Below are 26,564 nucleotides of genomic sequence, written 5' to 3' on the forward strand. Positions count from 1 at the left end.
AGGTTACTGGTCACCATACCTAAAAGCCATGGTTGAGGAAGTGATAGATCAGTGTGACATTTGTGCTGAGAACAATGTAAAAAAGGGCATCACAGTCCCAGCGGGACACATTCCAGTGCCCAAAGGTCCTTTCAAACATTTGGTCATTGACTATGTTGACATGATTAAGTCTGTGCATGGGAAACGGTACATGCTGGTGATCATTGACAGATTCAGTCGGTGGATCGAAGCCGTTCCCTCTAAAGATCTAGGTTCAGAAACAGTGGTAAAGTTTCTAGTCAGAGAAGTGATTCCTCGCTTTGGTATCCCGTCGGAAATAAGCTCGGACAATGGTCCTGCTTTTGTTGAAAAAGTCCTTAAAGGTGTGTTGCAACAACTAAGGATAAAGCAACGATTAGGATCAGTTTATCACCCCCAGAGCCAAGGGATGGTCGAGCGAGCGAATCTGACGTTGAAGTCTAAAATCTGCAAAATCTGTGCTTGTACTAACCTTAACTGGGTTGATGCATTGCCGCTTGCCTTAATGAGCTATCGCATGCAAACTAACAGAAGCACGCATCTTTCACCTCATGAGGTCCTAACAGGCAGGCCAATGCCAGCTCCTCAGCTTAGAGGACCCCACAAGGGGCCTTCGCTGGAACAGCTAGAGCTTGAATTCAAAAGCTATATCAAGCAACTAACCAGCATCCATAAAGCCATCTATTTGCAGGAAAAGAGAAAGGAGCTCGTCTCTAGCGCAGGCGCAGACGGGCCAGTAGTTCCTGGAGACCAGGTGTACATCAAAGTTTTCAGGAGGAAGTGGCACGAACCGTGGCGAGAGGGTCCCTACAAAGTGGTTCGAGCAACGCCAACAGCAGTCCAGGTCGAAGGAGGATCGACGTGGCATCATCTGACACACTGCACAAAAGTCAAAGACAAAACTCAGGGCAGTATTGTGTCTGACGTAACAAACCGGCATGATGGCCGGAGGAAAGAAGGGCGTGCTAAGCCTGATAACAGTTCTGTTTTGGATAACACTAGGGGGTCTGATGATGGTGCTGGAGGAGGTGAAGATGGAGACGATGGCCGAGGAGCAACTCGTCGACCCATCACAAGAGCATACGCCAGACGACTTGGTCAACGACGAGGCAGCACACCGTGATCAAGTTAAGTACAATTCAGCAGGCCGGATGCAACATAGGTCGGCATCCCTGCCTGCATTCGACGTAGCAATTGTTAAAACTGCTGTTACAACCACGGTTCCAAACAATGTTTTGACCACAACTAAGACAAATAAAATCCCTGACAGTGTGACCACAGTTCCACGTAATGTTTTAACTACTAGCGCTACTACTACTGCAATCCCTGATGTTTTGACTACCACAGCCCCTGTTGGAGAGGTGAGGGCCGACTGGAGCTCTTCCTCTCTTTTACAGCTAGTGACTCCACTGATTTCAAGATCTAAAACAACGCCAATTAGCAAGCTGAGAAGCGTAACCACTAAGCCACCTGTCAGTACTACAACTCCCACAGGAGGTGTAGCTGTGAAATCTGGCTTTCCCACTGCAACCTCTGGTAGTAACCATGTTCGTAATGTCACTCAGAAAGGACAAAATGAACAAGAAGTGACCAATCGCAAAGCTGTACCTAAGCCACTATTTGGGCCAATTAGACCTAGGTCCGGCAGTAACACAGTGCCTATCTCCCCTAGAGCGAGCAGACAATTGGCTATAGAAGATAGGCTTTGGGATGCCGCCATGCAAAATAGTTGGTATAAATGGGCTTTGTACACGACAAGAGAAATGACTCCTAATGACTGCATAGTGTGCGCTCAAGCACCCGGAATGTTACCTGAGGTTGTTCCAGAAAAGTATACTTCTAGTGAATGTGCCATTACACAACGATGCACATGTAAGACTAGAAAGGAAATAGAGATAAATAAAAAGATTCCACCTCTTCTTAAGATGCCATTGTGTGGATTCCAATGCAGATTGCTCCATGGTACACGAGATAAGTACAAATATGTTAAAAAATATGCAGAATATAACGTCTTAGAGGAATGTGCTGAATTTGCGATCCAAACAGACATAAATGGTCCTCCAACGGACTACAAAATTGATTATAGTGCTGATTATGAATGTTTTGCAAGTGGAGGTTTCGCTGACGATGGAGGAGTGGACGTAGGTAATACATCTGTCAACTGTAACGTCACTTGGGTATTATCCTGGTTCCCGCATGCAAATATGACACCACTTCTCATTGACACCCCTGTTTGGTATGAAAACCCTGTAACTCTTAGTCAGGATTGTGATGACATATCGATGACGATTCCCACTCTGGATCTCATAGGTGAGCAAGACATTCCAGTGGCCGACAGCTACTGGATGTGTGGTGGTGATGTTCTAATGAATGTTTTGCCAAGTTTTTGGGTTGGGTTGTGTACGCTAGTACGTATGAAAGTTCCAGTGACTATCTTGCATGAAGGTGTGAGTGAATTACTTCAGTTGGAGACTACCAATAGACGTAGGACAAAGAGGTATGATGTGTTTGATCATAAAGTGCATTTAAACGCCATAGGACTGCCAACAGGAATTCCCATAGAATTTCAAGCCAGAGATGAGGTAATAGCAGGTTTAGAGTCAATTCTTCCTTGGATAACAATAAATAAGAATGTGAAATGGATCAACTATGTTTATTTTAATCAGCAAAGAATCTTAAATTACACAGTAAATAACCTTGGCCTCTTGGGTGAACAACTTCATGCCACTGTCAAAATGACTTTGCAGCACGACCAGGCTTTGGACTGGTTGCTGGCCGAGAAAGGTGGGCTCTGTAAGTTTCTGAACTCCAGTGGGCAAGAATGTTGCACCTACATTCCAAGTGATACGGCCCCTGATGGTGCATTTACTGAAGGAATGAGGAAATTGAAAGATTTAAAGATAGAGCTGAGGGAGAATGCAGGCAGGGAAAGCTGGTCCCTAGACTCCTTAGCCCTCAAATTGGGTCAGTGGTGAGCTATTTTGGTAAAAGCAGGAATTAGTGCAATAGTAGTACTAATTCTGATTTCTCTATTGGCATGTTGCATCCTACCTGTTGCGAGGAGACTGTGGGAGCGAACTCTGGCTGCCCAAATGAACCTTGCTGCGTCGTCTCAATATGTGCAAATGGAAATGGCCGCAATGGACTCAGCACGACACCCAATGTGCCTGAAGAACGGGACGGCTGATGGGACGGCGGTGGAGTAATCTTTGCATCTCATCAGAGATGTTGTTGTTGTGGTTACATGTACTCGACTAAGGAATCGGCCTCAAAGTCCTCTTCCAGCGACAAGACCCCTGCAGCAGTCATCAATAAAACTGAACTTGACTCTTGTGTTTTCTTCACTCCATTTCTTTTTTCAGTTCTGCAACTGGGACTCTGACTCCGCTCTCTATTTCGGTTGAGCAGTTGTGTTGTTACATCAAGTATATTCATTACACTTACTGTTGTGTTTAGCTTTTTTATAGGTTTAGTCACATCGACATCATCTAGTCGTTTATTCGTATCCACGTCAATCATTTATTTCACATGAGTTTGTATTTTTGATTGCATATTCACGTACAGTTACTGGTTGCAATATTGCTAAGGGTAATTAATGCTCGATCATACTTATGATTTTTGTTCTCTGTTGAAAGGTTTCATCAGTTCATTTTCTCCTATGTGTGTTCTTTTGTTAATTCACTGTTACCTAATGTCTGCCATATACTTAGGCTAGACTTGTATGCTCACTCTGTGCTTTATGTGATCGTCCTGTTTGGGCCAGGAGGTCAAGGGGGAATTTTTCCTGTTAAGAACAGCGGACAGGTTTTCGCCCTCTTACAGTGTGCGCATGCACTTTGATGTGTTACTGAGCTGGTTAAAGACGTTACATTCCATGTTGTGTTTTGAAGCTGATACTTACTTTGTGTACTCATCCAAGTGTTGGTTTGCAGTTACTTCGTCGTTACATATATACCTATATAGTTTGGTTGAAGTTTGTAGTGTATTTGTCATTTTGCCATTTAACACCCATTAACTGGTTTATGCTAACATTCATTTATGTGTTATGTTATATGTTATGTAGCCAGCTTGTTAATGGGGGTGGACACCCCCATGGGGGGGATCTGTAGGAGCTAAAAGCAGTGTCCTGTGTACGTGCAATTTGGCAAGTTGCTTATCAAGCCCAGCTGCTGAGTACGTGCTCCACAACATGTTGTTCAGTCCAGCTTATGTAAGTCTCAACTACTTTTGACCATATTAGGAGGTGGAAGTAGCACCCCATCATTTCCCAGAATCAAAGGGAGGTGGGGATTGAAGGGTATAACTGATGCTGCGTGGTGTAGGAGAGGGGGGGTTTGCAGAAGGATTTCCAGCCGAGGTGTTTAGATCGAAGCTGGACGCTGTCCCCATGAAGTGTTGGTGATGTATGGATGAGTTGTGTAAATAAACGCCCCACGCTGTGTTTGGACAAAACTTGTCTCTCTCTTGTGTTTGATAAGGAAAAAGAACCACAATATATGTATATATATATATATATATATATATATATATATATATATATATATATATATATATATATAAACGTTTGTTTTACCTTATCTTTTCTTAATATCTTTGTGTAAGCTGAACTATTATTATTATGTTTTCTCCTAATTTAAATTTAACTGACCCAAATTGGCACTTACTTTTCCTACTTTACACCAAATTGACAGGACTTCCTTTAACGGCTTTTATTTGTGTATTTGTTTTTTAAGCACAAAAATTTGTGTAACACCGCACTGGTAATTTTCAGAACTTAATGCTTACTATGCTTTTAAGCAGGTCCTATTCAACCATTAGAGCAAGTCAAATTGCAATTTTTGAGAGCGCTCTGAGAAACAGTTTATATATTTATTTTCTACAGATCTGTTTCGATCTTACTGTTTAGCAGCTGTCTGACTTTCAATAAATGTATATCTAAATATTCTAAAATAAAGCTGTCATTTACAACTTTCCTTGTGTTCCTTGTTTTCTCCCTTTTAATCTCCAGGCCACTACATATATATATATATATATATATATATATATATATATATATATATATATATATATATATATATATATATATATATATATATATATATATATATATATATATATATATATATATGTTACTTTAAAACCTTTTATTTATTAACTTATGGTACTCTGTTCAGACTGATCAGAACAGGATTGCAGAATTTGAATTTTGCGTAACTTCAAACATTAAATTTAGCACTGCAGTGAACTTTACATATGCGAGTTGCAACTTTTAAAACTCTTATTTATCTTATCTATTTATTTTTCTGGTACAGCATCAGGCCCTCACACTCACACATCATCCAGCGCTGACCACCACACGGAGCTCCCAAACCTCGGCTCTGCATTCTGCACTCTCCTAGTGCTCACACTGAGAGCCATACGCAGCCTCTCACTGCAAACTCAAGACGTCTTCTCACAGGCCTCACTACTGCTTTGCAAACACTCTTAAATTTGTTACTCCTCGAGGATAAGCCGAACTCAGCAAAGACTTCAACTTTTTCATACAGGCCTCTTTTTCTCTTTTTACTTTGCCACAGACTCTGATTAAATTTACCAATCCCCGGGGAAAGACCGAAATACAGCAAAAGCTCATCTCTCACAACTTCAGCGCTTTTTCTTCAAGATCCCCGTCTCTGCTCTTACCGAGTCAGCAGACTGGATTAAAGAGTGTCGACCTCTCAAAACCATCAGCTGTTAAAATTCTATTCGAATCTGCTGTCCCACCTTTTAATTTGACACTTAAAATTTGTCCGTCATCAAAATGACACAGCTGTTCACACGGTGTGAATATTTTACCACTGTCAGACATGAATCCCCTCTCCAACTGATATTTATAGTATTATCAGAACAGGAGGACACCCCCTGCCCAGTGACAGAGGCCACAAAAATGAAAAAAAAAACATGCTCACCTGGGCCCTTAGTTCGGACCTCAGCCAGTGGACAGGAGCCAAGGGATGCCACGGAAAGTCCTCGCTGTTCACCCATCTGGGGTGCCAATGTGTGGGCATTTTCTGTTATTCTTAAAGAAAAGAGTCGGAGAGAGAGTTTTCAGCCGAGACAGCGTGGTCTTTTTATTTATCTTCTCAGTGCTGGTGAAGTTGTGGGTCTGGAGGATGAGGGTGAGGAAGATGTGTGTGGAGGAAGTCAGTGGTGCTCTGTCCTGGAGGAGGTACCAGCAGACCACCACTATTGTTAACAGGCAAGTCATTTATGTAGGAACCTCTATTAAAAACAACACTGTGGTTTTATTTGCTGAAGAGTCACAATTGTTATACCGGTGGATCCATAAACCATCTCCTCATTTCATATTTCTGAATACATCTTAGAGATGTAACAGCCGTCGTCGTCTGAGCCAGCCCAGCAGGCTCTGTAGATGGACGATGGAGTGGACAGTGAGAGGAAGCGTCCCAAAGCTCTCTCTGCAGACCGTCCTGTATGATGTTCCTCTGGCCAGAAACGTCCAGCCACGGGTCTGCTCCAGCCCTCCATCCACGTCTGGACCCTCCTGCAGCAGATCCAGCTGCACTGTTAAAGACTTCCTGCTCACTCAGTTTAAATAAATGATCTAGGAAGAGTCACTCAGGTTAATCCTGCTTAAACCTTACATAACTGGTCCATACTGGTTTTGATCTGTAAATAAGTGTAATGTATTATAAATAATCTTGTCTCCTTACCATCTTTTCATTTTCTGTTCATGTAACATAATAATAATAATAATAATAATAATAATAATAATAATAATAATAATAATACATTTTATTTATATTGTGCTTTACATTACAGAGGTAATCTCAAAGTGCTACAGAGTATAGGGGACAGGTATAAGGCACACAGCTAGTTAAAAACACAGTTAAAATTTCAGAAATGCTACCAAGTAAAAACAGTCCCCAAAAATAGATAAGATCCATCTAAGAAATCATTACAGTAAATGCAAACAATAAGTAGAAACAACACAATACAGTAAAACGTACAATAGGTCGTTGTGCTCTAGAAAGCCTTATTATACAAAAAGGTCTTGAAGCCTTTTTTGAAAACCTCCACAGATTGTGTGGCCCTTAGAATCTCTGGGAGAGAATTCCAAAATTGAGGGGCCACTGCCTTGAAGGACCCGTCTCCCATAGTGGAGAGTTTAGTCAGTGGTTGGTGCAGGCGGTGTGAAGAGGTGGTAGATCGGAGGCCTCTTGTGGCAGTGTGGGGGTGAGAAGTTCGCTCAGATAGACAGGAGCAGTTCCATGGATGCACTGGTGTGTAAGAAGGCCAATTTTGTACTGAATTCAATATTGAATGGGCAGCCAATGAAGTGATCTCAGAACAGGAGTGATATGATCGTATTTGTGTCTCCTCATCAGGACCCGGGCAGCTGAGTTCTGGATGTGCTGGAGCTTTTGTATGCTCTTGCCGGGGGCCCCAACGAGGAGGGCACTGCAGTAGTCCAACCTAGAGGAGATAAATGCATGGACCAACTTCTCTGCATCTGGCTTGGAAAGAGAGGGGCGGAGTTTTGCAATATTTTTGAGGTGAAGAAAAGAGACCTTGCAGAGGTGGCGGATGTGGGTGTCAAATGTAAGATTTGAATCTAGTCTGATACCAAGATTTGTTACATAAGAGGAATGGGGAATGTCCTGACCAAAAATGGAAATACTGCTAAGGGAAAGAGACTGTTTGATGTGGGGTGAAGATAATGATAGCTTCAGTTTTATTGCTGTTTAGTTGAAGAAAGTTTGCAGCCATCCATGCCCTCATCTCCTCCATGTTCAAAAACATCTGTAATAATAAAACTGGTGATACAATCAATGATCAGAAAGAGTTATCAGTTAGTATTTGCTTTAATATATGTGCTAAAATATCAAACAACTAAATAACAGAGGTGTGACACTGTGGCATCATCAAGTCATCTCCATGTCATGTTTTTGTTCTGCTCAGAAATTAAACCAGGTGATTTCAATCAGCACAGTGAATTAACCTGGTTCAGTGGCTGAGCAGAAAGAAAACATGACACGGAGATGACTTGATGATGCCACAATGTCACACCTCTGCTAAACAACATTAACATGATAACAGTGGAAGGTCTTTCTCCCAAGAGGACCACCAGGTAAAGCCTCTCCTGACCTGGACACCTGCAGTCCTAAACAGAGAAAATCAGACCACAGGTGACAAAAAGGCAATAAACACATTTTTAAATTTATCTACATGAGAAGATAAAAATTATATTCTTCACACAAACTATTTTAACTTCATTAAATCGTGTCAGCTGTGTAAATCCCTGAATGTAAAACATTCTCTCTCTCTCTCTCTCTCTCTCTCTCTCTCTCTCTCTCTCTCTCTCTCTCTCTCTCTCTCTCTCTCTCTCTCTCTCTCTCTCTCTCTCTCTCTCTCTCTCACACACACACTCTCTCTCTCTAGCTGATCAACTCTCCCAGAGACTGAAGTGAAGACATTTTTACTGCAGAGCCTCAAATATTCTCCTCACACACCAGAACAACAACAAGCTAGCTCTGCTAGCAGCTTCCGGTTTCTGCTTCTTCCAGTGGTAGGTGACCAGCGTAAAGGTACTTTAGCGCCACCTGCTGGATTAGAATAAATCACCTGTGTGTTCAGAATAGGACTAACAAACACATAGTTTCCGGAACTGCGCTGCTCTGGGTGGCTGCATGTTGGAGTAGCTCTGTTGACTATATGTAAGTTTTGCCTTTTCTTGGGCATTTTTTTCTTCTGGTTTCTCAGGTGGAACAGTATTTTTTGGACATTTTACTTTTCTGTTTCTGGTGCTGTGAAGCTTGGAGGATTTTTACTGCTATTTTTCACTTTTTGAGCATTTTTTATGATGTGTAACCATGGCAACAAGCTGCTTTACAATCGGGAGCAGCTGATTAACATTGGGAAGGCTGAAATAATACCTCAACTGAAGCCACAAATCCCAAATGAGCTAAAACGCAAGAAGTGTGGGTGCAGAGCGGGAGCAAAACGGAGACAGAGAAAGAGGAAATTCAAACCATCTCTTCCATCGATCATAATGGGCAATGTGAGATCACTGGCCAACAAGATGGATGAACTCCAAGCCCTTTCAAGGACTCAGCCAGAGTATCGGCAGTGTAGTGTTATGTGTTTCAGTGAGACGTGGCTGCAGGAACATATCCCCGATTCCAGCGTCTCTCTGCCAGAATTCCTGACTGTACGAGCAGACAGAGATCTGAAGAGGGGCGGGAAAAGAAAAGGAGGTGGAGTGGCAGTGCTTGTCAACAACAGATGGTGCCATCCAGGTCATGTTTCAGTGAAATGTCGTCTCTGCAGCCCAGATGTTGAGCTCTTGGCAGTGAGTTGTCACCCATATTATTTGCCAAGAGAGTTCACCAGTGTTGTCTTGGCAACCGTTTATATTCCACCTTCAGTCATTGCTGAAAATGCATGTGATGCCATCAGTTCTGTTGTCGCTAAGCTACAAACCCAGAACCCCAATGCATTTGTGGCTATATCTGGTGATTTTAATCATGCCTGGTTCTCTGCTACACTTCCAACATTTCAACAGTTTGTCAGCTGCTCCACCAGAGAAAACAAGACATTGTATTTGTGTTATGCAAATGTAAAGAATGCATACATGTCCAAAACAAGACCTCCTCTGGGACAATCAGATCACAATCTTGTTTTTCTCTGCTCAGAATACAAACCACTTGTTCAGAGGCAACCTGTGACAAGAAAAACTGTGAGAAAATGGTCACAGGACGCTGAAGAAGCCCTGCAGAGTTGTTTTGAGACCACAGATTGGATGACTCTCACAGCCTAACCCTAACCCTAACCCCTTGAACACCCAGATGGTCTGTTACACATACCTCTCTGGTTCTGATCAAGTGGCCAAGCAGTCAACAATATTTATGTACAAACAGTCCCAAGTCAATAAATATGTCTGTGGTCCCAAGAACTGGGTGTGAGTGTAGCCTCTTTGTGGTCCCCCACAACATGATGAACACGGGCTTTAAAAACTCTGGACATCTCCTGTGATTTAGATTCGTCATATATTTCCCCCAGTTTCAGCTGAGTGTCTCATTTAGTAACAAAACATGATCTAGGTCTAGAAGCAGACTCTTGTTCATCATTGTTTATTTTTGTGGAACACCCCTTCCTTTTGTCTCTTCCTTTCTCTTCAGGGCCGGCTCTGGGTAATTTGGTGCCCAAGGCGAGAGTGCCCATTTGCCCCCCCCCCCCCCCGCCTCTCACCCAAACCCAATTCCACACATTGGAATAAGCAACTCCACAGTTATTCTTTAGTTACTAATTTTTTATTTTAAATATTCACTCAGCAACTCTTTAAAGTCAACAGCCTGAAGAATAAATGTAAGCTTGAAAGATGAGTAACCTGGGAATATTACAATAACCGACAACTCAAAATGTTGTGCAAATGTCATTGGGGGGATGCAAAATCAAAAGCAACATTAAACTGTGCAATCAAAAGCAAAACTCAAATATCAAAGTGTCATCATAAAGAAAGTTCTACTTTCCATTTTGTTCAACTACTGTGGCCAGTCAGCAGGATCCATGGGGCCAGCAGCTCATATATGTTCACAGACATCTGTTGAAGCTGATGATGGCGTCTCTTCAGACTGTTGGATTGGAGCACTGAGTCTGCTGGTGTTGTGTTCTTCTTCTGTGAGAAAATAACACACACACACACACACACACACACACACACACACACACACACACACACACACACACACACACACACACACACACACACACAAAGCAACTTAACCCTCTGATGCATGAATTAAGAACAGTGCCACTTTCACATTCAATATTCCTCGGTCATGTGCAGTGATGCTTTTCACTATTTTTAATATTACTGGACTTTTTATTTTATTGATCTTTTTTAATCTGTTCTATGAAAACATGAATAAAATTATCAAAAACAGGTGGAAGTGGGGAATATTTGAAAAAACTTATGTCTCACTCTCAGGTGCTCTTCAGCATCAAATAAATTGTAGAATATGAGGAAGAAGATCCGGTGATCTGAGGCACTCTGAGGATTTCATTTATTAAACAAGGAAACACCGACGCGTTTCGGTACGACCTTCTTCAGGGCATAAACCTTTATACCTTGAAGATGACTCACTAATGTCACAAAAACTAACGTCCATCCTTTTTTTTTACAAATTTACAGCCTAATTGACAATAACATCTTAAGGAGACAATTTCAGATGTGTAGGTTGAGATTATTTAATATTCTCAATGCTAAATCAATGCTGCACTGATTGTGCCAAAAACAAGTGTCTGGTGTGGATTTAAATAAATTAATTTTGCATATCGATATATGTATTAAGCCGTTTAATTTGAAAAAGCCCGTTTCTACAGCTGATTAAAAATAGCCTAACAAGTAACTTACTCACCTGGTTCTAGATGCTGAGATTGTAGCTCAGTAAATGTGCTGCTGCTGCGTGATACCTGGATAGAAGACGCTGCAGCGTAAACAAGAAAGAGACGGTATAAGATGTCATGCTGTGTTTAGGCAGTTCTCACTCCCCGCCGGACCCGGCGGCAGCGGGGGAGTCCCCGCCACGGCCACAGCGGTGCCGCACGCCCGATGTGTCGGACAAAGTTGAAAATTTGCTACACCCACACCTAACGTTCTTCTGATATACAAATATTAAATTCATATTGTATGCGTACTTAAAACTTGAAACAACGTTCATAAAAGGCTGCAACCAAGCTCCAAAAACCAGTAAAAAAATCTTACATTCTTCATCATCACAGTGAGACTCAACATTGTCTCACTGCATCTGGACACGACGATTCAAAAGTAAAATGAATGGGTTAAAGTTACAGATACTGTATTGTGAATGTAAACAGCTAGCGAGGGTCCGTGCGTGGACCGTGCGTGGCAGGAGAGGCATGTTAGCTACAATGCTAACGCAAAAAGTTCCTTTGCAAAACTTATAAAGTCTACATACCTCTGCTTTGGGCCCGTTTATATTCTTCTTCCTTCCTTCGCTTTCGGAATGCTGATCCCGATGGCTTAGGCGTTCTTTTCCTCGTAAAATATCAAACGTTTAAACGCGACGACAACAGGATGTCCTTCACAGTGCCACCCACACACGTAACTATGGCAACCTTAACGGTCAAATGCTTTGGAGCGGTGGCTCAAGCGGGAGCCGGCGGGAGCTCGAAATGCAGCCAGATCATTAGAATTTAAATATTGATGTTTTAATTTCATGTCATTTCAAAGGGGAATTTTGAGTATGCAGAGTGCATTTCATATTACAAACATGAATTTAATAAACTTTTTTTATTTTTTTTATTTTGCGCCCTATCCATCAGATGGCGCCCCAGGCGGCCGCCTGTGTCGCCTGTCGACAAAGCCGGCCCTGTTTCTCTTTCACCTCTGTCTCCATGTCTGGTCGGAATTACAAAGCATTCAAAAAACAATAACAATAAAGTTTTAAGTATCAGGCGTGACATTAAAGCAGCAGCTTTGATGCTCCACCTGAGAGTAAATCTGTAAGGATTGTCGCCAGCATTCAGACATTAATTCTGTTTGCTTCACAGCTAGACAGGACACGGGGGAAAAAAGTAATAAAACGTGATTGTGAACGCTCCCTCAAGTCAAGTCAAGTTTATTATATAGTCCATTTCATACACAAAACAGTAGCCAAATGTGCTTTACATAGTTAAAACAATCACAAGTGAAATGAAATAGTTAAAATATCACATCATGTTGTGTAAAATAAAATCAAATATTGACACAGAACATAGTACACAAAAATAAAAGCATATAAAGTACAATTATTTACTTTAAAATATAGAACAAAGATAAAACAGCACAGAATAGGTATCAGTGTTGGGCAAGTTACTTCAAAAGTGTAATGCATTATTTATTACTTGTTACCCTCATTTTAAAGTAATTCATTACATTACAATATTACTGATTTTAAAATGTAAGGCATTACACTACTTTTGCATTACTTTAAGTTACTTTCACCAATACAACTTCAATATGAATCTAGTAATCTGATGCTCAGTGAGCTCATGATATATATGTGGAAAGTGACGTGGTGACTGAGCTAGGATTGCTGTTAAAAGCAGTCAGATATAATAACAGTGCTTTAAAATGACTGTTTATTACATAAAAGCAACAACAATCTTTACTCTCAACACGCTGCCATCTTAGATTAACTGAGCAGCGAGTGGGGTGGTGGGGGCTCCAAGCCTATATTTGCCTTGGTCCCCAAATGCCTTGATACGGCCCTGGATGTGGGACTGACTTCTGGGGTGATCTGATTCTATCACATGTATAAATATTAAATGCTTATATATTATTGCTTTTCACTGGTAAAAATGTGTACTGGGGATAAATCTACCTACTTTTTTTCTTTTCAAGCACTTTGTTTTGTTTTCTTGATTTTATTTGAATAATTTCCTGCCCTTTCTCTCTCTAACCTGCATGCTGCATGTTTTCTCCGTCTTCCAGAAAAAACAGGTTCCTAGACTTCCTACTTTCTAACGATCAGCCAAAGGGATCTTCACATGCGCGGCGCTCCAGCAGTAATGAGTTGAAATCACCGGGGCACAGATTATGAACTCAGCTGAGGCAAAGCACGTCAGAAAAGCACAAAATACCAGAGAATATGCGCTGATATGAACGATCGCAAGTGAATTCTTTTGTTTTAGTGGAGGATTTTGTGAATGTTACAGCGGCCGCGTGCAGGACGCAGCTTGAGTAGCTGAGCTGTTACCGCTGCGTCCTCTCTGCCCCCAAAGCTGAGTCCATAAATGACGTAATATATGCAGATACTGGATCTTTCTTCGGGTTTCCCGCAATTCGAATTTTTAAGGAACACATCTTGATTCTGGGCTTAAAAATGCATTGTAATTACCGCGTTACTGACAATTGTACCGAGTAAATATTACCATTTTCTTTCCCTGTAATGCCTTACATTACCACATTACAGCAAAAAGCAATGTATTACAGTAATTAATTACTTTTGTATCGCATTACTCCCAACACTGATAGGTATACATATAAAATACATATAAAATAAATTTAACACAATACAGATACAGACCTAGTAGAACAAAGATGCAAGGATAGGTTAATGGAAGGCATCATGAAAACGTTTAGTTTTTAATTAGTTTTCAGACCTGTGGAGAAAAAAACCTACAAGATGCAGAAAAAAGCATAAACCTCCAACCTTCATATTGTCAGCAGTAAACGCAGCAAAACTTAACTTTCATGACCAAAAAACCCATTAAAATTATTCAGTAAATCAGGAGAGCAGGAACAAGTCTTATTTCTGACTTAACATTTTTTATTTCAATTCAAACTATTTTGACTTGTGTGTTTTCATCACATTTAGCTTGTATTTTATATAAAATATCATCAGCTTTACAGGTTAGCTGGTTCATCTGGTTCTCCTCCATCCACTTCTTCTTGGAGTCACTTTGTTCAGCATGTTGTCTGGAAAAGCTCTTTGCCTCACAAACGTTTCCTCTCCATCAAGCTGAAGCCTTCCTTTTGTGACAGGGTGAGTGTGACTGTATCCAGATTGATCATGCGCCCTGCTGACCTAAGTGATTTTGAAGGGTGATACGTTTCAAACATCTCTGCTATATACATTTGATCCAAGATGGCGCCGCAGACGGCTGCCTTGGTACTTTGGTGCGCTGTGATTGTTCTGTTTTTGTGTGTAAATTGCGTATCTGGGTTCTCCTCTCAAGAGAAGAATTCATAAGTTACAACACTATGATTCCGGTGGACTTAACCACGTTTTTTGTTGCATCCGGGGCCGATTCAATATCAGCTTTGATCAGGAAAGTGAGAAGCAGGAGGAGAGGTAAACGAGCGGGCGCGCTCGTGCGTCTGAGGAGACGGGGACTGCGCACGGCTCTACCTGGGATCTTCCTCTCTAATGTGTGCTCATTCCGCAACAAAATGGACGAGCTGACCCTGATGAGGAACATAAACAGACTTCTCCTCACCTGGGGTTCTATGCTTCATTGAAACATGGCTCAGTGAGGACACCCCCGACTGCGCGCTCCAGCTGGAGGGGTTTCACCTCATCCGCGCAGATCGGGAAGCGACTCTCTCCGGCAAGACCACAGGTGGAGGTGTGTGTTTTTACATCAATAATGGTTGGTGCACAGATGTCACAGTGATCGCGCAGCATTGTTCTCCATCTCTGGAATATCTTTTCATAAACTGTAAACCATTTTACTATCCGCGGGAGTTCGCCTCATTCAATCTAGGCGCTGTTTACATCCCACCTGACGCGGACGTGCACGAGGCTCAGCGTGCGCTCGCGGAAGAGATACTGTGCATGGAGCGGACGTACCCGGACTCCCTCATCATTGTACTTGGAGACTTTAGCAAAGCTAATCTGAGCCAGAAGATTCCCAAATATAAACAGTATATCAAATGTCCAACCAGAGAGGGGAAAACCCTGGACCACTGTTACAGCACAGTAACAGGGGCCTATCATGCAGTAGCGCGTGCTGCGCTTGGACTCGCTGACCACGTGACCATCCATCTGATCCCAGCTTATAAACAAAGGCTAAAACTCTCCAAGCCTGTTGTGAAGTCAACAAGACAGTGGAATACAGATGCCGCAGATGAGCTTCGCGCATGCTTTGAGACCACAGACTGGGAGGTAATGAAGGCCACCTCAGACAGTTTAGATGAGTTCACAGATACCGTCACCTCCTACATCCACTTCTGTCAGGACAGCATCGTACCATCACACACCAGGGTGAGTTATAACAATGACAAAGCCTGGTTTACCCCTAAACTCAAACAGCTGTGGTTAGAAAAGAGAGATGCATTCAAAAGGGGGGACAAGGACTCCTACAGAGACACTAAATACAGGTTCAGCAAAGAATTGGTCAAAGCAAAACACCAGCATCATGACAAAATGCAGCAGCAAATCTCTGAAAACGACCCAACCTCTGTGTGGAAAAGTTTCAGGAACATCACCAACTACAAACCCAGAACCCCTGCCTCCACCGATAATCTGCTCTTGGCAAACGACCTAAACAATTTCTATTGTCGGTTTGATGAGCCATCAGGCAGGCCTCACTCCTCGTCCAGCCCCATCAATAGAGACATTGGTCAGCCACTCCCCACTACAGAGCCATCACCATCACTGTGGAATTTACCTTCATCACCCTCACCCTCACTCCCCACTCATGAGGTGTTCACATCACACACCTCCACCACAAATCTACACATTCATGAAGCAGAAGTAAAGAAGCAGTTCAGGTCTCTTAACACACGAAAAGCCCCGGGCCCTGATGGCGTGGCTCCTGCCACTCTAAAGCACTGTGCTGAAGAGCTGGCCCCAGTGTTTACGAGCATCTTCAACTCCTCACTGGAGGAATCTCATGTGCCTGCCTGCTTCAAGATCTCCACCATAGTCCCTGTCCCCAAGAAACCAAGAATCACTGGACTAAATGACTACAGACCTGTGGCTCTGACATCTGTGGTCATGAAGTCATTTGAGCACCTAGTTCTCCCCCACCTCAAGACCCTCACAGTCCCCCTCCTGGACCCCCTGCAGTTTGCATACAGAGCAAACAGGTCTGTAGATGACTCAATCAACATGGCTCTACAATTCATCCTGCATCATCTGGACTCCCCAGGTACCTATGCCAGGATATTGTTCGTGGACTTCAGCTCTGCATTCAACACAATCCTGCCAGACCTCCTCCAATACAAAATGTCCCAGATGAACGTGCCTGACCCCATCTGCAGGTGGATCACTGACTTCCTGACAGACAGAAAACAACAAGTCAGGCTGGGGAAGAATGTCTCGGACCTACGGACCATCAGCACCGGCTCACCACAGGGCTGTGTTCTTTCCCCTCTGCTCTTCTCCCTGTACACCAACAGCTGCACCTCCAAGCATGAGTCTGTCAAACTAATTAAGTTTGCTGATGACACCACCATCATCGGACTCATCTCTAATGGGGATGAGTCCGCTTTCAGAATGGAGGATGAACGGCTGGTGTCCTGGTGCAGCCACAACAACCTGGTGCTAAACACCCAGAAGACAGCGGAGGTTGTTGTGGACTTTAGGAAACACACACACCCCATCGCCCCCTTAAACCTGTCTGACACTCCCATCACGATGGTGGACTCATGTCGCTTCCTGGGCACCACCATCACCCAGGACCTCAAATGGGAGCCCACCATCACCACCATCAGAAAAAAGGCCCAGCAGAGGATGTACTTCCTGAGGCAGCTGAAGAAATTCAACCTATCACCACAGTAAATGAGGCATTTCTACACCGCTATCATCGAGTCCATCCTCACCTCCTCCATCACCGTGTGGTACGCTGGAGCTACCACCAGGGACAAGAAGAGGCTGCAGCGTGTCGTGCGCTCTGCAGAGAAGGTCATTGGCTGCAAACTCCCCTCCATTCAAGATCTGTACACCTCTAGGACATTGAGGCGTGCAGGTCGGATAATAGCTGACTCGTCTCACCCTGGACAGTCTCTTCGACTCGCTCCCATCTGGCAGAAGGCTCAGATCCATTCGGACCAAAACCTCTCGCCACAAAAACAGTTTCTTCCCCTCTACAGTTGGACTTTTGAATGGAAATCCTAGGGCAGCCCACTCAAGTTGATTGGTCCCAGTCACGTGACCCGATGCTAAGCTTGAACCATTCAACAAATACTCAGATTAATACCTACACGGAGTAGATAGTTGCTTCTCTAATTATTGCCACTTTTTACATTAATAATTTTTATCATGAGTGTTTTATTAGTTCTTATATTTGTTTATCTCTTAATTAATTTTTTTTCTATCTTACCCGCTGCACCAAAATACCGCAGCAATTTCCTAATGTTGTGACTTGGCACACATATGGCAATAAAAACTTCTGATTCTGATACAGAGGTCGTTGGCCATTTAATGATTTAAAAGTAAGTAAAAAGTCTTTGAAATCAATCCTGTAAGTTACTGAAAGCCAATGTAAATATTTTAAGATTGGTGTGATGTCATCATTTCTTTTGGTTCTGGTCCCTTGCTCTCTGTCTCTCTGCTCTGTGTAACACACAGCCTTCAGACCTGCGGAGAAAAAAACCTACAAGATGCAGAAAAAAAGGATGAACCTCCAACCTTCATATTGTCAGCAATAAACGCAGCAAAACTTAACTTTCATGACCAAAAAAACCCCCCATAAAATTATTCAGTACATCAGGAGAGCAGGAACAAGTCTTATTTCTGATTTAACATTTTTTGCTTCAATTCAAACTATTTAGACTTTTGTGTTTTCATCACATTTAGCTTGTATTTTATATAAAATACCATCAGCTTTACAGGTTAGCTGTTCCTGTTTGCTTAAAAAGTTATGTTACTAACCTTCTAAAAAAATTACCAAATCATTCACATGAAGTAGATTTGTTATTCATTATTTGAAAGTATCTGATAAGTTTAACAAACTAAATACGTTTTGTTTAATTTGGTTTTCAGAATGTCACTAGTTTACTTATACTTTTAAAAAATATATACCGTAAATCCTCCAATACAGGCCGGTATTCAATTAAAGGCCGGGTCTCCAATTTTGACCGGTGTTGGAGTCAGTGGAGGTGAATAATGGCCGGTCTCTTATTGTGGCCGGGTGGAATGTGGTAACAAGCAAGTATGAGCGTCTCAGCGGCAGGGTTATAGTCCCCAAATCAACCAGCAGGAGGCAATAGAGGTTCACACAGACCTTTATTAGGCTTTTTCTTCAACGCTTTGTAACGCTACACACACGATCCTCTATCACGCTCCTACCACACAGAGTTACGGTGTCAGTTAACCATGCTAATTCAACCCGCTCCACAGAACACACATCACCTTCCCTGTGGCTTACAAAACACTCACACAACACGCAAATCAGCACATAGGAACTAGCAGAACGATAGGAAACACATATAACACAATACCCAGAATGCACCTGGCTTACAACCCCAGCCAGGTCATTACACTATCAAGTTCAAAGAGAACGTGCTGATTATGCTGCAGAACACTCTGGGGAGCAGCAGTAGGGGTTGTATGAACTAGTCAACTTCACTATAGTGACTTTTTATGCCTGTCGTCGACTAGTCGCGGTCACGTGATAATGACCGGCAAGATGCAGCCCTCGGAAAAGACAGCAGCCTGCTGTCAGCAGCTGACAAGCTCCCGCGCTCGGGGGGTGGGGGGCAACGCGCTGTGCCAGACCGTAGGTACTGACACGCGATCGTTCATGTCGGTTCATTTCCTTTAATGTTTTCTGTCTTTTATTTGCGCCTGATGTGTATCGCTGCTGTGGAGCGGGGCGCTTCACCTTGTCCTCCGACGCACTGATCACTGATGCGGCCTCCAGGCAGGGAGCGCTCCGCTGTTTTCGCGGTCGGTAGATCTGCCTCCTGAGCACGGCCACAGTAACAATCAGGTGTCGCCACCTCAAAAACTAATTTAACACGCGATCGTTCATGTCAGTTCATTTCCTTTAATGTTTTCTGTCTTTTATTTGCGCCTGATGCGTTTCGCTGCATGCTGTGGAGCGGGGCGCTGCGCGCATCACCTTGTCCTCCGACGCACTGATCACTGATACGGCCGCCAAACAGCGAGCGCTCCGCTGTTTTTGCGATCGGTAGATCTTTTAGAACTGCAGTTCAAAGGTAACTCATGTGGTGAATATATATGAACCCAGGTAGCAGTTTTTCTTTAGGATTGAGAGGAGATGCAGGAAGATAATAAACAGACAGGACAGAAAAATAGTCAAATAAAAACAAGTTAGTTTTTGTACCTGTTGGTTGCAACAAACAGACACCACTGAAGGTCATCAGAAGTGAGGAACAGAAAATGAAATAATTATTTTAATGTTTAGAGCAGCAGGAACTCCGAGAGGCTGCAGGCGCATCAGTGAGTTTGCGGCCACTGCGCAGGGGGAGGGGGGAGAGGGCTGAAGCAGGGGGAGGGGGGGAGATGGCTGAAGCAGAAACTACCGTTGTTAAAAGAAATGTGTTTAACTTTGAAAATGTGGGCGCAATTTTAATTGTCAAAAACTCCAGCGAACCATTAGTTCATTTTGCTCAAATAGAAATAGAGGCCTGCCTCTAATACTGGCCCTCCTTCCAATAAAGGCCTGGAGCTTGATGAGCATGAGTCAAATACAGGCCCGGGCCTGTATTAGAGGATTTACGGTATGCTGATGTACTGAAATACAGAGAAATCAACTTGTGAGTACAATGCATGTTAATATAGTAAGTATAGCATTTTTAACATAAGCACATTCACACATGGAAAGTATCTATGTAAATAAATCATATGGCAGTAACTCTGCCGTACTTTCATTGTGTAAAAGTAGCTCACGGGCCAAAAAAGGTTGAAGACCCCTTCAATAGATCGTTCAGCCCTAGTGGACGCTTAGATGATTGTTTAAAGTTTTCTTTCGGCCAAAACTTCATCCACAGAGCTGACACGCAAAAGGCTTCTGTCATTTGTGGACTCTCATGTGTCTGTTTAAATTTGTCTTTTGGCTAAATTTCGTTTCACAGAGCTCACAAGCAAAGGGCTTCTCTCTTGTGTGGACTCTCATGTGTGTGTTTAAATGTCCGTTTTCACTAAATCTTCTCCCACAGAGCTCACAAGCAAAGGGCTTCTCTCCTGTGTGGACTCTCATGTGTTTGTTTAAATGTCCCTTTTCACTTAATCTACTCCCACAGAGCTCACAAGCAAAGGGCTTCTCTCCTGTGTGGACTCTCATGTGATTGTTTAATTGTGTCTTTCGGCTAAATCTTTTTCCACAGAGTTCACAAGCGAAAGGCTTCTGTCCTGTGTGGACACTCATGTGTTTGTTTAAACTTCCCTTTTCACTAAATCTAATCCCACAGAGCTCACAATCAAAGGGCTTCTCTCGTGTGTGGACTCTTATGTGTGTGTTTAAATGTGACCTTGTGCTAAATCTATTCCCACAGAGCTCACAAGCAAAGGGCTTCTCTCCTGTGTGGACTCTCATGTGAGTGTTTAAATGTGTCTTTCGGCTAAATCTACTCCCACAGAGCTCACAAGCAAAAGGCTTCTGTCCAGTGTGGACTCTCATGTGTTTGTTTAAACTTCCCTTTACACTAAATCTGCTGCCACAGAGCTCACAAGCAAAGGGCTTCTCTCCAGTGTGGACTCTTATGTGTTTCTTTAAACTTCCCTTTTCACTAAATCTATTCCCACAGTGCTCACAAGCAAAGGGCTTCTCTCCTGTGTGGACTCTCATGTGTGTTTTTAAATGTCCCTTTTCACTAAATCTAATCCCACAGAGCTCACAAGCAAAGGGCTTATCTCCTGTGTGGACTCTCATGTGCCTGTTTAAATTAGTCTTTTGGCTAAATCTCATTCCACAGAGCTCACAAGCAAAAGGCTTCTGTCCTGTGTGGACTCTCATGTGTCTGTTTAAAGCTGACTTTAAGCTAAATTTCTTTCCACAGAGCTCACAAGCAAAAGGCTTCTCTCCTGTGTGGACTCTCATGTGTGTGTTTAAAGCAGACTTTAAGCTACATTTCTTTCCACAGAGCTCACAAGCAAAAGGCTTCTGTCCTGTGTGGACTCTCATGTGACTGTTTAAAAGTGTCCTATGACTAAAGGATTTGTTGACAGTCCTAAAATCTGACTCTGAACACCTATTCTCATTCCAGTCATTGTCTCGGTCTCCAGTTTCAGACCCAGAGTCTGACATCTCAGAGTCTAGAGTTGCATCATCATCATCATCATCATCATCTCCAATGTCAGTCTCTGAAGAATCAGGAGTCAGTTCATGAGGGTTCAGATCTGGGTTCCGGCTAGTTTCTACTCCACCAGTTTCTGCCGTCGTCTGGTCAGCTGAGCTGCTGGTTGAAACATCTCTGTCTTCTATTTGCTTCTGATGAAGCTGTGAGAACAGAGGCTTCTCTTCATCATCCTCACTCTTTATAGAAGCAACAGTGAATGGAAACCTAGCAGCATCAGTCTCCTCCTTCAAATGGAGATGTGCCCCTTCCATACTGGGCCAGAGTTTCTCCTCTTCCTCCTTTATGTGGAGAAAATCTAAGTCCTGCTGGTTGACACCAGCACTATGTTCTTCTTGAGCTTCTTCTTTAACCAGCACCACCTGTTGAAAAGCTGTAGGAAACACAGAAATGCATGATGTGAATTACCGACAGCTGTGACTGTGTCCGGCCAAGTAAAAGACGTATAATAACACCTATTATAAAAAGAGCTTTTTTCCCTGCACACTGGACCAGGACATAAAAATTCAATGACTTGCATACTGACTAGAAAGTTTGCCCTTATAGCCTGGTGATATTGTGTGTGTGTGTGTGTGTGTGTGTGTGTGTGTGCGTGCGTGCGTGCGTGCGTGCGTGTGTGTGTGTGTGTGTGTCTTACATCCGCTGTGAGGACACATTTTTCACCTCTAACATGGGGACATATTAAAATTGTGAGGACATTTACTAGGTTATCACAGTGAATAAAAACCTAATTTGGTTTTAGAGGTATGGTGTGAATTAACTTTTAGTTGAGGTTAGAGTTGGGAATACAGCAACAGTAGTTACTTAACCAGACTGGTAATCTAGAGAACTGCCATTACCCTGGCCCACTCAGTGATTGCCGTCAGTCATGACATGCTTCATGTCTAAATGACCAATCCGTCATGTGACTAATCGGGCCTGTATTGGCGCTTTCACATCTGGGCAAGCACGGATCGGACTGTGTGACATTTCCTGCACCAGTAGGTTTTGTTCACACACACTTCTCATGAACGGGGAAATCTCCTAGCTAGTTGGCTGGGCCAAATAAAGCACAGAGAAAGTCAGCGGTGACTCCCTTAAACAATGGCTGTGCACCTTAAATCTCTTTGTGTGTTTCTCTGTGTGTGTGCTCCTCACAGCAGTGAGGAGCGACGCCACTTCAGTGTAGAGAATTAAACTACACACTGGAATCAACTCTGCTGCTATTCAGTTGGAGATTCCGAAAAATGACCAAGCACATTAATCTATGAAGCTTATATCATTCATAAATATCCCGGATATTTATGTATGAACTAAGTTCATACACCAACCAGTTTGGTCTAATTTTAATCCAAAGATTAACGTTTAATTTAATTAGTTAAATTTATAGCAAAAGTTATTTTGAATCAGAAGCTAAGATCTTTGCTTTACAATAACCAGAAATATACCTTTTCTGTGTTTCGTTTCAATAATGAGGCAAGTTTAAAAATGAAGAGATTTATTACTAACAATTTTAAACTTAAAGATTTGAAACAACAATTATAAAATGACAAACCATGGATGACAATGACAATTTTTAACAGCTTTGATATAAACTTGTTTTAAAAGCAAACCTGTGGCTGGATGGAAACTAAACTGAGAATACGAGTTTAGATGCGTGGATGGAATTATTAGAAGGTTTCTTTCAGAGAGTTGGAAGCGTTCTGGATGGAAATGATGGTTTGCGGCTAACTGAGTTATTTAGAGAGAACAGCATCAAACACATTCTGTCGAAGTCTACCTCACCCAATCAGAAGACCCCCGTTTTGGATCCGAAGTGTCCAGGTGGAGATGGGTTTCCTCCAGGCACGAGGTTGGTAGAAAAACCTCGAGCACGACCAAATCGGTCCTGAGATGCCTCCTTGGGTCACTCGACTGGTGGAACTATTTGCTTCTCAAAGTCCGTAACTCTCAAGGAGTGTTTGCATCTTAACTTGACTCAGAAATCAATGCCTCTGGGTAGAGTCTTTGTTAGCTGGTTACATTTGCGTTTATTCTTAGCCATTTCTTGTCGGCGTGACAGAACAGTAGGTGGAGGTTTTAGGGACGGCCGTTCCCTTCCTCCATGGTGTTGGTTCAAGAACTGGTTTGAAGCTGGTGATGGTTACAGTTTTACCAAGCTCTCAGGACACTCCCACTCTTTCCGGAAGAAAGCGTTGATCATACGTCAAAAACATGTGCTGCAGTTATGGTTTATCTGGACTCTGTGTTAGCTGGATAAGGTGAACTGACCTTCTTTGCTGAACACATCTTTTACCGTCATCAACCATAATCATAATTAATCATTATTATCCCAAAGAATAATAATTCATTTCATGTAATTAAAATACCATTATACTGAACCAAGTGATCATTTATGATGATTATATTAAACAGTAATAACATCAATGAGTTTTATTAATTATTATTATCTAATTATGATCATTGTGACTTGAAGTGTCCTCCTCCTGGAATGGAACAGCAGCAAATATGGATATGATCTTGAGCAGACATCGTGGCTCCTTGGGTTAATCTGTGGATTGAAAAGTACTGTTTGACCCAGCTTGACCCAGCTGGGTAGATGTGCCCTTTGCCACAAATTAGAGGACCTTCGGTGACGCTACATCAGTCAAAGGCGACATTGACTAAACAGTATCCATGATAATGAATTGCGCATGCAAGAAGGTCCCGCTGCTTGGTTCAATCGGCCAATCGAAGGCTCCCACTAACAGTAGGTGTTTTTTTGAACAAAGCAGACCTCCTTGGTATGTGGGCCGAAAAACCGACTGGTTTAGTGTAGAAAATTACAAGACTACCTAGATAATATGGACACTGCTATGGAAAAATTTATGTTTATTAATTCTTGATCATGGACTCAATCAACTGAATTTAAATGTATTACTCTATGCCTCTTTGCATGCTCACTTATTCAGACACACCCACACAAGAACACACACACACACACACACACACACACATTCTTGATTTCCCACACACAGACACAATCTCTCTCTCTATTCTATAAATAAACTCTTGGACCATTCCCATTTGTCCCGGGTCAGCCCGGGCCGGGTAGCCCCAGTTGGCCCCAGCCTGACCCGGTTGATTCCACACATCCTTGTCTTAAGCCCATGTGGGCTGATTCTACCCACCAATCAGAGGCTTGCTCTAATAGAAGGTGTGAATTTGCTGTCAGCAGTGGGTGTGTTGGCCCTGTCGGCCTGAAGCAGACCGCCTCGAGAAGAGGGCTAAGAATGAGCCTTGGTTGGCCCGGAAAAATACCAGGCCACCCAGATATGTAAACAACCTAAGCTACCTGGCCCGGGCCGACCTGGTACAGATGGGAATGGCCCATCTGTGAACAGAAGTTCGGAGCATTTTGCCTCGTGCATTATGCCACAGTTATAACTGTTTGACTTGTCTGCTCATTGTCTCCTTCTTTCTTCACTATAGAGCTCCGGGAGTTGACGTCACTTCTCCCGGCATGCAACAGTTTAAATCGAAACGGCACCATATTGGCAGGCAGAAGCCCACAGCTGGACTATTTGTTATTGTCAGAAAACTCAATCAAACGGGAAATATGGTAGATTCCTGTTGTGCCCCAGGATGCAGAACAGACATGGACGACATAAGGAATGAGCCATCTACAGGATTCCCCAAGATACGGAGTGCCGCAAACGTTGGATCATTGTAATAAAACGCACTAGTGACCGGGCTGAAATTAACTGTGGGAACCCGAGAGTAAAGGTTTTCACTTATGCAGCGAACACTTCATATCAGGTACTTAAACCAACATTTCCTCAACTGTGTATGGTATTTATTTTAAATGATTTTAGTACGATTCTTAGTGGGCTTCCTAAACTTATTTTGTCATGGCTTTTTCTGTCTTATTACTCATAGCAGCAAGTAAACATCACGTAAAACGTTGCCTCGTGAGTTCTGAGTGCTGCCGTTTACGTGTTTTATGATCACAGCAATTAACCGGCTAAGCTGTATTTAATTTTTAATCAATGGTTGATCAATTGTCAGATCACACATAAAAAGCACTTTGGATTGCTATTATCTGTCTCACCGAGACAGATCTCAGACAGATCCTGAGACGCTCCTGCCTGACATATTTATTTTATTCACGGGGGAAAAATCAAACTAGTGATTTCTCTTAGTGGTCAGTTTATACATTTAAACAGCACAGCACTCTATTTAAACTACTTACATGTAAATCTGTTATTTGTCCATCCATCCATTTTCATCCGCTTATCCGGAGTCGGGTTACGGGGGCAGTAGCGTCTAGAGGCCCAGACTTCCCTCTCCCCAGCCACTTGGGCCAGCTCCTCCGGGGGAATCCAAGGGGTTCCCCGGCCAGGTCCGGTAAGAAGGCTGCTCCGACAGCTTCTGGCATTTTTAAAAAGTATCCCAGAGGCATGGTAATGGTCAGAGATGTTTAGTCTATTTAATTTCTGACTATATAAAACGATTTCTTCGGTTTTAAAGTGTGAAGTAAACTCCGACGAAGTAAAATCCAAGCCGATCCCGTTCAATTTGTTTACATTTGTTGCCTGCCAACATGGCGTCTACTCTCTGAGAGTCACGTGACGTCCGGAGCTCTATAGGAAGTGGGTTATTGGTAAACATATTGATAAAATCCATGACATAATGTGCTCCTTCGGAAGCCGGGGTTCCATTGCCTCGTGGCGCCAGGAGCTGACAGCGGAAAACTGTCGACAACCTAAATCTCCTCCAGCGCTGTGCTTTCGCTGGGGGTCGGTGTGAGGAT

General features: G+C 42.8%; 2 protein-coding genes across 6 annotated transcripts in view; one reads left to right on the forward strand and one right to left on the reverse strand.

The window, feature by feature from the left end:
* LOC139069967 (uncharacterized) overlaps positions 1 to 26,564 on the forward strand; it is a 474,557-nt gene that overhangs the window by 195,944 nt on the left and 252,049 nt on the right. The window lies entirely within an intron of this gene.
* LOC107373224 (zinc finger protein 235-like) overlaps positions 17,933 to 26,564 on the reverse strand; it is a 50,405-nt gene continuing 41,773 nt past the window's right edge. For all 5 annotated transcript variants that reach the window (XM_054737831.2, XM_070551444.1, XM_054737830.2 and 2 more), the window contains exon 3: positions 17,933 to 22,166. In XM_054737831.2, the coding sequence (XP_054593806.2) occupies positions 20,512 to 22,166 (1,655 nt within the window). In that variant the 3' untranslated portion in view covers positions 17,933 to 20,511. The remainder of the gene's footprint in view (positions 22,167 to 26,564) is intronic.

This window comes from Nothobranchius furzeri, chromosome 5 (genome assembly GCF_043380555.1).
Source record: "Nothobranchius furzeri strain GRZ-AD chromosome 5, NfurGRZ-RIMD1, whole genome shotgun sequence".
Taxonomy (NCBI): domain Eukaryota; kingdom Metazoa; phylum Chordata; class Actinopteri; order Cyprinodontiformes; family Nothobranchiidae; genus Nothobranchius; species Nothobranchius furzeri.